This window comes from Anabrus simplex, chromosome 1 (genome assembly GCF_040414725.1).
Source record: "Anabrus simplex isolate iqAnaSimp1 chromosome 1, ASM4041472v1, whole genome shotgun sequence".
Lineage (NCBI taxonomy): Eukaryota > Metazoa > Arthropoda > Insecta > Orthoptera > Tettigoniidae > Anabrus > Anabrus simplex.
The window spans coordinates 1,587,192,357-1,587,204,824 of NC_090265.1; the positions used below are offsets into that span (position 1 = coordinate 1,587,192,357).

Below are 12,468 nucleotides of genomic sequence, written 5' to 3' on the forward strand. Positions count from 1 at the left end.
TCGAATACCCTTTGGGATACGGAACACCCGCCGAATGGACCCTTAATCGAACCAAATTGACTATCAGTTGCTTTGGATAGGTTGCGAAATATTATAGGAAAACATGGTGTTCACTACGAGTTAACAGCAGCATTCACAATTGAAACAAAATTCCACCATGTATTTGTCATTTCATGACACCCTTAAGTTATAAACTAATCCCGATGCTAAACGTGCATCACCCAAACAGCTGTTCAGAAGGAACCAATAACAACACGATCCGCGAGGATCTTACGTTACGTCGTTCTGAAGGAACAAAACTGCGAAATGCAGGGAACACTTATTCATCACACATTTAGAAGAAATTCCAAACACTGAAGTTCATTAAAAAGTGGTAAATCACTTGAAAAATATTATTATAAAACCGACCTTCAGGTTATGAATGGTTACATTACGCTTAATAAAATTACAATTCCACATGAAAAAAATAAACAAACTTACTGAATTCTTTCCTACTTAACAATGACTACCATCACAGATCCATCTACTTATTGTTTGCCCCAACACACTACCTACAAAGCTATCAATTGATCGAACTCAACTACATATAAAATGAAAGAACGACAAAGATTGAAAATATATATTACTGGCTGAAGAATCGAATCCGCATTCGTAACTCAAGTCTCACACTAATACGTTGAGTGTCAACATGCACACTATCAAAGTGAAACGGACGTCAGAACGACAAAACAATCATGTCCGTAAAATAAAATACTGAAGTTAATTGAACTCAAACACGCATGGCACACTGCAGTAAATATTCAATCACCGTTAGCTCAGAACCCAAAGTTGGACAACCCTCATATTCATGCCGTCAGTGATATCTTGAGTAAAGACCTTCCAGCTGTTGAGTGATGCGTACAAGCTTGGCCTCGTTATTACCGAGCCAACCCTCTTCACATTTCGTATTCTACTACAGACACTACCTTCGATCAGGTCACTTAGCAAAAACATCTAATCTAAGACTTGAGTATGTACAGCTGACCTCCCAGACCTATCGTCGGGCCTACTTAACGTCTGTACACCCTAACACTAACCTCTATGTACACGTACCTTCCTAATTCTATCGTTGAGCATGAACTAGGACGTCTCATCATCAGTATACTCCTAGGATAACATGTGACGTCCTAAATCTATTGTCGAGCGAAAACTGGGTCGTATACGCTTCCCCTAGCATATCAGGCGAAATCGTAATTTCAGACAAACTCTTAAATATCTCGGCTGTAAATCTGGTCGAAACTAATAACACACAACGAAAGAACTCTTGCCACAGAACGAACGCAAGTCGAAAAATGCAGCAAGTCTCTATCTTGTGACTAAACGTGAAATTGAAAATAAATATCGCGTGGCGAACAATCCACAACTCAAACACGATCTCAGCATGCGCAATGTTTAGGAAAGAATAATGACTTCCACCACACGTATGACACTACTTGACTATCGCCCAACAATAATCATCACCATCGCAAAACTCCATACTATAATTTTAGGGTGAGGCCCTCAAATCGCCTACCGTCATTTTCCAAACATTCATATCCATGACTATCCAGTGAAACGAAACCCAACGAATCTACACAGCCAAACATATCGCTTTAAAACGTCCAACGTCTCATTCCACAAATGGTTCCGATTTAACTTTACTGATTGGAAACTTGTCATTACAGTCAAACAACATCAACCGTGTATTTGAAATGCTCTTCTATCCTTGAGGTCATATTATTATAATTTTCATTATACTGACTTTACGCAACTAGTCACTTGAAATTTTACTACCAAGATTTACCATCTTCACCAAATCGTTTTCACTTGAGATCTTATTTGAAATTGACTGTACTTCACACAATAATGATCTCGAACCGACCTTCTCCAGGTTCCAGCTTTCGGATTGTTAGCGGAATATACTACAGCCTGCCACATAAATTTCACATTTAATATACAGCCTGTCTCAAAAATTCTTCCTCGGCAAATATAGCCTGTCTCAAAAATTCATTCTCATCGCCTTCTCATGGCGGTATTATATGAAATTTGCAGGCTTTCCCTGCCTTCAACATTCCTACCACTCTTATCTCCACATATATAAATTCTTCGCTCTCAATCCATTTTCTTATATCTCAAGACTTTTTGAAACCTCCCTCCCGTGACAAACGACTTTTATAAAAATACACCTTTTTATTTTACTGTTACTACAACTTTCGGACCTCGAGAATACAACGAATACAACAACACACCGTGATTTTCCATATCATCGACATACACGATGTCACAAAATTTTACTTCCCATGAATAAAACATAACTTTATCGGATTTCACTGGAATTTTATAGGCACCCGCAAACCTTGTAGAACATGCGTGTTAAATCCACTTTTTTAACATAGGAAAATTTTATCCCGCAGTAGACATTATTATTATTATTATTATTATTATTATTATTATTATTATTATTTCGACAACAATTTCTGGCTTCAAACGATATTCGAAATTAAGACACTCGCCACGACTACTTTATCATGATCACCTTCCTCATTTTTCCCAATCTGGACAATATCTCAAAGAATATTAACACAAGATTTAAACTTCGCATTTTATAGTTTCTTAATGTGAATTTTACAACACTAAAGATTTTCACACGCTGACCAGAAATATAATATCTTTTCCGGATCATTACAAAATATCAACCCAACACACGCAATGAAAATTGGTAGGCACAAACAATAATCTAACTACAACATTGATACAAAATATTCACAGACCTGCAATCGTAGCCCTCGCCCTGGATTCTGGCTGCATTTAACCAGCAAACCTCGTTTATTTTAGCCTTCCATGGCTAAATTTATCATCCTCTTCTCATACATCCAACTTAAATTACACAACACTTTCCAACGCACTTTCACACGTTTAGCAAGCGACGAACACTCTGCTCAAATGACCACATCTACTGCGTTCACAAGACCGCTGCCTCCTTCACCCCACTAAAAGGTCCAGGTATTCCAACAGATAAGAAACCAGACGCAGTAGCTAACTTCAAACTCCTCTTTAACAAACACACACTGAATACCGAGAGAAATTCAATTACTTCTAAACCTTCAAAGTTTCCATTAGCGGCAGCTCAGAAAATTTCTATCAGTATCAGTATTTCTAACAGTATATTTAAACCATAGCCACGAACATGTAATAAGTTATTTGGAGACCAAATTTTTTCACACTTTTCTGCCGACGAGTGGCGCGGGCTCCGCCGCTCCAGAAACCAGACAGACACTGAGAAATATACGGAGGGAGATTTCTTTTATACTCTATGGGATGACGCTACTCACACCATGAAGCTTGGTTGTGCAATATGCTAATTCCGCATCCAATAGACCGATTTTCTTGAAATTTGTTCCATACCTTCGGACAGACTTACCATTTATTTCTGTGTTAATTTCATAATTTTCCCGTACTCGCAACAGGCGAAATAAATTATTTCTGCCCGGGCGTTTCGCGGGTTTTCTTCATCATCGACCTTAGCACGTGTCGGTAGTCCGCGGGTCGGACGCGGATTCGTCTCTAGGCTTAACTGCATTTATATTTACCCTGGGGGTTCTGTCTTCACGTAGGGTTTAAGAATAATTTAGATTCTTTATTTCAGGATTTACTGTGTTGCCAAAATCTCGCGTTACGAAGAATTCCTTGAATTTAAAAATGTTGAATATTCGAAGTCCACCGAAGTGTCACGGTATTTCACGAGCTTGCGGCTCGGCTCGACACGGGGAGCTCGTTCCCACGAGACAGCCAGTCTCATGAAATGCAAACATGGCCGCTCTCAAACAAGTAACTTTTATTTGGAATAAATATTGAGAAAATAAAAAAATTCTCATCGTAGAATTATGGGTTCAATACAGGGATGCTGTAGTAGAAACAGCAAGCGAATGCCTAGGAACAACTGTGTGTAAAGACGGGAAAAGGTGAACATCTTGGTGGAATGATGAAGTCAGAGCAGCTTGTAAACTTAAAAAGAAGGCTTATTAGAAATGGCTCCAAACAAGGGCCGAGGCAGACGTAGATGAAAGAAACAGAGCGAAATAAATAGTTGTTGAATTCAAAAATGAGTCATGGGAAGATTTTGATAATAACCAGGAAAGGCTAGGTCAAGCAGCAGGGAAACCGTTCTGGATACTAATAAAAACTCTTAGGAAGGGAAGGAAAAAGGAAATGAACAGTGTTCTGAGTAATTCAGGTGCACTCATAATAGATCCCAGGGAATCACTGGAGTGGTGGAGGGAATATTTTGAACATCTTCTCAACGTAAAAGGAAATCTTCCTGGTGGTGTTGCGAACAGCCAAGCTCATGGGGAGGAGGAAAATGATGCTGGTGAAATTACGCTTGAGGAAGTGGAAAGAATGGTAAATAAACTCCATTGTCATAAAGCAGCAGGAATAGATGAAATTAGACTTGAGATGGTGAAGTATAGTGGGAAGGCAGGGATGAAATGGCTTCATAGAGTAGTAAGATTAGCATGGAGTGTTGGTAAGGTACCTTCAGATTGGACAAAAGCAGTAATTGCACCTATCTATAAGCAAGGGAACAGGAAGGATTGTAACAACTATCCAGGTATCTCATAGATTAGTATACCACGCAAAGTATTCACTGGCATTTTGGAAGGGAGGGTGCGATCAGTCGTTGAGAGGAAGCTGGATGAAAACCATTGTGGTTCCAGACCACAGCGAGGCTGTCAGGATCAGATTTTCAGTATGCGTCAGGTAATTGAAAACTGCTACGAGGGGAATATGCAGTTGTGTTTATGTTTTGTAGATCTAGAGAAAGCATATGACAGGGTACCGAGGGAAAAGATGTTCGCCATGCTGGAGGACTATGGAGTTAAAGGTAGATTATTAAAATCAATCAAAGGCATTTATGTTGACAATTGGGCTTCAGTCAGAATTGATGGTAGAATGAGTTCTTGGTGCAGGGTACTTACAGGGGTCAGACATGGCTGTAATCTTTCACTTTTGCTGTTCGTAGTTTACATGGATCATCTGCTGAAAAGTATAAAATGGCAGGGAGGGCTTCAGTTAGGTGGAAATGTAGTAAGCAGTTTGGCCTATGCTGACGACTTGGTCTTAATGGCAGATTGTGCCGAAAGCCTGCAGTCTAATATCTTGGGACTTGAAAATAGGTGCAATGTATATGGTATGAAAATTAGCCTTTCGAAGACTAAATTGATGTCAGTAGGTAAGAAATTCAACAGAACTGAATGTCAGATTGATGATACAAAGCTAGAACAGGTCGATAATTTCAAGTATTTAGGTTGTGTGTTCTCCCAGGATAGTAATATAGTAAGTGAGATTGAATCAAGGTGTAGCAAAGCTAATGCAGTGAGCTCGCAGTTGCGACTAACAGTATTCTCTAAGAAGGAAGTCAGCTCCCAGAGGAAACTATCTTTACATCGGTCTGTTTTCAGACCAACTTTGCTTTACGGGAGCGAAAGCTGGGTGGACTCAGGATATCTTATTCATAAGTTAGAAGTAACAGACATGAAAGTAGCGAGAATGATTGCTGGCACAAAATGTGTGAACAATGGTAGGAGGGTACTCGGAATGAGGAGATAAAGGCTAATTTAGGAATGAACTCGATGGATGAAGTTGTACGCATACACCGGTTTCGGTGGTGGGGTCATGTGAGGCGAATGGAGGAGGATAGGTTACCTAGGAGAATAATGGACTCTGTTATGGAGGGTAAGAGAAGTAGAGGTAGACCCATACGACGATGGTTAGACTCAGTTTCTAACGATTTAAGAGGTATACAATTAAATGAGGCCACAACACTAGCTGCAAATCGAGGATTTTGGCGACGTTTAGTAAATTCACAGAGGCTTGCAGATTGAACGCTGAAAGGCATAACAGTCTATAATGATAATGTATGTATGTATGTATGTATGTATGTATGTATGTATGTATGTATGTATGTATGTATGTATGTATGTATGTATGTATGTATGTATGTATGTATGTATGTATATAAAATTAGCATACAGGCTGTTATGAAAGCGAAGGGGGTGCACATTGGCTATTAGACTGTCCACCTTTGCGAAGAAAACGAACACGCCAATCAGTGTCATACGAGTGTCGATACTTTTCTGTCTCAGAAGAGAGAATCTATGTTTGTAACATTATTTTATTATTTTGTTTATATGGGCAGGTACTTTGGACATGCGCGGTAATGTATATTCTGTAAGACAGCAATTGCATGTGTTGGTTACTGACATATCTGGCTTTCTGTACCCTCTAGCCTCTAATATATAGGTGAACTGATACTTTCTGGGCCGACTGTATATCTAACACCGAACGGGGAAACGGTTAACGAGGAAGTGCTTCACTGAAGTACTCCATTGATTGGCAGTACAAATTCAGTACATAGCAAAACATTAATCTGGTTTCACTCACGGTCGTTGCTGTCCGGATCAATGAAGGACAGGATTAATTAAAATAACCTAAGTGCGTGATATAAGTTATACTGAAAAATGTGCCTTGGAGCAAAACACGTCTATTGGCCTAAAATAAATACAAATCTATATTAACATACAGAAGTAGAAGTTTAGCGATGCTTAAAGGTACATGTAAAAATGAAAATAGTCAAGAATTGATGATGCACTTCCAAGCATCCTAGAAACCAGAATTTGGCAGCATAGAACATCATAGCCACAAAAGTAATAGAAAACTCGAACATTCAGATCTCGCCAGAACTCCCCAAAGGGGTCGAACTGGGGGGAGTGATCTTCGAAATTGAGAGGCCTAGAAGCAAAACCGTAAAAAATAGGCAAGTGTAAGAATATTTTCATCAAATGGTATATTTTTTCCCTAAGCGATAATCTATATATACAGTAGTTTTCGTCGACTTTGAAGTTTCCTTAATGTCCACATTAGGTTTCAACCTCATACTCCCAGAAGTGTTTTGATAATTTTTTGAGATACTAAGAACGTAAGGAGACATAACTGATCGATAAAATAATATATTTGGCCCTTTAATTTGAAGAACGCGGTGGACCTGCTTCAGCTGTTAATTAGTACCGTAGAGATTATATAACATTTTAATCTCCATTGGTAATACGCAATTACAATTTTATTCTGGTCTCTTCTTAAGACTACTCGCTATTTCCGCGTGAAGCGACACGCACGGTTACCGCTAGTTAAATACTGAGGCTAACCGTCATCGCCTTGGTGTCCCTCTACTTCTCTTATCCTTCATAGCTGAGTCCATGTTCATTCTAGGTAACCTGTCCTCCTCCATTCGCCTCACATGACCCTATCACCGAAACCAATTTATTCATATTACTTAATCCATTAAGCTCATTCCTAATTTAGCCTTTAGTTCCTCATTTCGAATACCCTCTTGTCATTGTTCCCACCTATTTGTATCTGGCAATCAATCTCGTTACTTTCCTGTCTGTTACTTCCAACTTAGATAACCTGAGTCAATCCAGCTTTCACTACTGTATGGTAAAACAATAAAATGATCACCATACAATAAAATACAGTTTCGCCCGAAAGTTAACTTCTTCCTACCGAGATCGATAGCTTAAGTGCGGCCATTATCCAGTAATCGGGAGATAGTGGGTTCGAGCCCCACTGTCGGCAGCCCTGAAGACGGTTTTCCGTGGTTTCCCATTTTCACACCAGACAAATGCCGAGGCTGTACCTTAAGGCTACGGCCGTTTCCTTTCAATTCCTAGGCCTTTCCTATCCCATCGTCGCCATAAGACATATCTGTGTCGGTGCGACGTAAAGCAAATAGCAAAAAAAAAAAAAAAAAAAAAAAAACTTCTTTCTTACAAAATATCATTGATTGAAACTGCGGGCTCACTTCGTTAGCTTTGCTGCGTCTTGATTAAATTTCGCTTAGTGTGCTACTCAGTGATTTAGTTGGAACAAAATATTTACAGGAACTCACCTTATTCATTCAGCAATTTCCAAATGGACTCGTACTGGATGACAAAATCAGCGGCCTCATTTTTCCGACAAGTTGTTTCATCAGCTGAACGTCTCCTCTTTCGTAGCCATGACTTGACGTATGGTTGTGGGTTAAATATATGCACAGGAGGTCCAACGCTGCTTATCAAAATAAGTCCGCTTGATCATGCAACCAGCAGCCTATTTATCTTTTCGGTGTGGATTTCATTCATGGTACTGAAAGCTCTTTCAGCTTCTGCTGAAGAGATGGGAATGGTCTGTACAGTCCACTGGAATATCATTGGTCTCGACATGTTTTCTAAAAGCATTCATGTACTTCCTCCGGTCTGATATGTGGAAAAAGTCACAAAGGCTGCCAACACTCTCATCACCATAGCAGATATCCAGAGTAGTAGTGGAGAGTCAATTATATTTTATAGTACCTTTGAATCACTGAGAGCCGGCCCCGTGGTGTAGGGGTAGCGTGCCTGCCTCTTACCCGGAGGCCCCGGGTTCGATTCCCGGCCAGGTCAGGGATTTTTACCTGGACCTGAGGGCTGGTTCGAGGTCCACTCAGCCTACGTGATTAGAATTGAGGAGCTATCTGACGGTGAGATGGCGGCCCCGGTCTAGAAAGCCAAGAATAACGGCCGAGAGGATTCGTCGTGTTGACCACACGACACCTCGTAATCTGCAGGCCTTCGGGCTGAGCAGCGGTCGCTTGGTAGGCCAAGGTCCTTCAAGGGCTGTAGTGCCTTGGGGTTTGGTTTGGTTTGTTTGGTTTGAATCACTGATAACGTTTGTCATCCTCTCATGTCTCTGCTGACTAGAGCTGGAACCAAGATGAGATGATGTGGACACATTTTCCATAAGCCTGTTATTTAAATTGTTCACAAGACTTCTCAAAAACTGCTTTCTGTCAATTTTTAAAACTTTTTTTAGAATCATGTAATCCTATGTTTCTAAACTTTTTGTTTTCTGCCGCTTTAAGAACTGCTCTGTAGTATTCTCCAGAAGCTGAGTTACACATAGATTCAAACACTTTTATAGTGCGCTTGATTTCATTTTGAGCCTCCATCAGACTTGTCTCTCTTTTTTGCAACTCTAATGACAAATCAGCTAACTCAACAAGAGCACCATACGTAACTGCAATATTTTCTAGAAATTCAACACACGTTAAAATATCTTCTAGACCTTGGAATTTTGCCCTTTCTTTAGAGTCTCTCTGGTGGTCATTTTTGGCCTCACTAAAATGTTTTACTAATGCACTTTAGTTTTCCCAGACAGCTTTTACAGTTCTCTGGCTTGATGCTACCCATCTTATTGTAAATATTTTCCCAATTTTCTTAACTCTTTGTTCCAGTGAAGCAGCAAAAATGTTGAGTTCACTTTGATTTTTGGGAGACATGCTGTGTAAAGAATACAATTTTTCAAAGAAAGAATGGAAATGGTTAATACCTGTAACTTCATTTCTTGTAACAGAAACGGCCGATTCCAAGCGATGGTTTAAACAGTGCCAGATTACTATATCTGGAAATAACTTTTAAAACTGTGCTCCAACGCCATTTTTCTACCTAACATTACAGAGGCCCCACCACATGCTAAACTAACTAAATGTTCTACCAGAAAGTTTTCATTCATCCCATATGAAGAAAGATTCTTCAATATCTCTCGAGTAATAACATGTGCTGTAGTTGATTCAAGTTCTATGAAGTCCCCGAAAAAGGAAACAACTTCAGAATTATCTGAAAGAGCACATCTCAAACGTAATATGAAAACAGACTTTACACTAACTGTTGTTGATTCGTCAATTATAATACTGATTCTCCTCTGATTTTCTGTTATAGATTTTGCTATTTTATTTCTCATTTCCTGTGAAATGTGTTCAATATTATTAGCAAAACTAAAATTTGTATGAAGAACTCGTCCCATATCTAAACCATTTAATTGTTGAAGTTCAACATAAGCCTGTAGGTCTACGAAAGGTCTATTTCTTTTCGCAATTGAGTATGCTGTTCGAAATACTCGAACGGCGGTTTCTAGGTGTTTGACATTCATAGTGTCCAAGCAACATTCAAATATATTCTTATTAGATTCTGATTTTTGTATCATAGCTTTTATGTGAGATTATGAATTTTTGTGCCCAAATGTTTCTTTCCGAAGGCTTGTTTGATGTTGATTAATATTATTTCCATTGGGATGAACCTTGCATTCTACCCATACTTTCATTAGCTTAAGTTCTGCCCCTTTAGAAACTCATAATCCTAATTTACTTTCCTCTTTACATATATTGTAGCCTAAATTTTTATTTTCTGCAAATAACCACTTGTTCTCTGACAAAAAATAACAGTACTGAGACTCGTTCCAACAGTCTGGAAAATCTTGTTTTCGGTAGCTGGGTCCTTGAATTTCACAGTCGATGGTAGAAGGTGTAGAACCATAACCTAGATTCTCCCTTGAATCTGCATCACACGTTTCAGCAACGTTTGACCCAGGCTCTGTCTTTGTACTCACGTCATTAATGAAACTAATGTTCCCGGAACTCGATTCAGTTTCGTTTTTACTTGAGCCATCACACACCTTTTAAGTATGATTCTTCATCTTCATCCCCAGCACGTGTACTGAACCCAGTCACTTCAGCAAACTCATCGGTCACACTCACAACTCACTTTCACAGCCACTGGAAAACTTGGAACGTACTACGGGGCTACTGATATTTATTAACTGCAGAGAGATTCCATAATATCTGCTTCACAGCAACACATTGAGCAAAACATAAAATAAAACTTGGATTCACACAAACATAACGAGTGGAAGAAAGTTGTTGTGTTCACTTCCCGCTCTCCGAATCCAATAGCAGTGTAGCCAACTTTTTCAGCAGGATTGTGCTCTAGAAGCAGGCCCTTGGTCAGTAATACTATTGTTTATGATATTTTTGGGTCGGATCCACCGATTGTTTTAAATTCATATCCAACCATTAATTCTTCATCAAATTTTTTTATTCTGGTCAGTGGATGATTTTGAACTTTTAAATTGTCATTACATTTCGTACCATTAGGGGCCGATGACCTAGATGTTAGGCCCTTTTAAACAACAAGCATCATCATCATCATCATCATCATCATCATCATCATCATTAGGTTTGCGAGGACTAGGGAGTCTTTCATTCTCACACCCTTCATGTCCTTTGTCTTCTTTCACCGATTTCTTAATTTTTCGAAGTGTCGGATCACTTCCCTTTGATTACGCGTGACATCAGCGCTCCACACGAACGTTGTGTGAAACTTACTTGCATGAGCTGTGTAGGTGGAATGCGTGTAGGGTGTTCTTTTCTTAAACACTTGTTATTGGACACGATTATTGCATAGCAATGTAATTGTACGGTATCTGGCGGTGGGTGTACACGTGTGTGTATCCACACGAGTTGCAGCTAGTAATAAAATAAGGAAACTTTATTTTTTGACCTGCCTTCTTTCCGATTACTTTAATTTTTAGAGAATTAGTATTTTATTCTCGTGTAATTCTGTATAAATCGACTTAAAATGAACTTGAATATGCTTCACAATTTTCAGTTCCATCTGGCAAGGCAGAAAGAGAATCAGAAAGAGAATGCAGAGAGAAACTTTAAATAACCAAGAAGAATGGGATTCGGCGTCTATTAGTCTCCCATGTGAAGACCAAGTAATGATGAAACTCATAGCCATTCTTGTCGCTGGTGAGTTTTTCTTCTTCTTCTTCTTCTTCTTCTTCTTCTTCTTCTTCTTCTTCTGGTTCGCGATTATATCCTTTTCCAACAACACCCCATTTTATTCGTGTGTTTCCTTCACGTAACCGGTCAAAATTCTTCACGCGAGCTGGAACTTTGCATGTCAACACCAAGTGCTTTCCTTGATTGGGCTTTTCTTCATCTGATTTGCGATTTCCCTAGGACCCTTAACGCAGTGTTATCTATTTCTGATGCTGGTAAAAAGGTTTGAGAGACGGAAATGTATTATTTCCTGTGACCGAATACTAGATTTTTAAACGAGCCCAGGGTGCAACATTTTTTCGGGCACGAAGTTCGCCAAAACGTAAAAATATTGCTGTTCTACTCCTCTTTTTCTTCTTTTTCTACCCCTTTTCCAACATCTGTGGGGTCGCGGGTGCGAACTGTGTCACAAATGTGGATCTGGCCCTGTTTTACGGCCGGATGCCCTTCCTGACGCAACCCTACTTAGGGGTATGTAATCACTATTGCGTATTTATGTGGTGGTTGGTAGTGTGGTGTGTTGTCTGAATATGAAGAGTAGAGTGTTAATCACACAGGATTAAAATCCGCGATCCGACCGGGAATCAAACCCAGGACCCTCTGAACCGAAAGTCTCAACGCTGACCATTCAGCCAATGAGTCGGACCATGGTTATTCTGTACTAAAGGATTATAATTAAAGAAAAAATATCTCCCATGACTTTCAGTATAGCCCTCGTATCAACGTGCATGCTGTTAATTTAATTTTACTGAGCGAGT

General features: G+C 39.5%; 1 protein-coding gene across 1 annotated transcript in view; it reads left to right on the forward strand.

Moving 5' to 3' along the window:
* LOC136881068 (uncharacterized) overlaps positions 1–12,468 on the forward strand; it is a 101,059-nt gene that overhangs the window by 41,456 nt on the left and 47,135 nt on the right. Inside the window, exon 2 of the mRNA XM_067153681.2 lies at positions 11,535–11,677. Coding sequence (XP_067009782.1) covers positions 11,572–11,677 — 106 coding nt within the window. The 5' untranslated portion in view covers positions 11,535–11,571. The remainder of the gene's footprint in view (positions 1–11,534; positions 11,678–12,468) is intronic.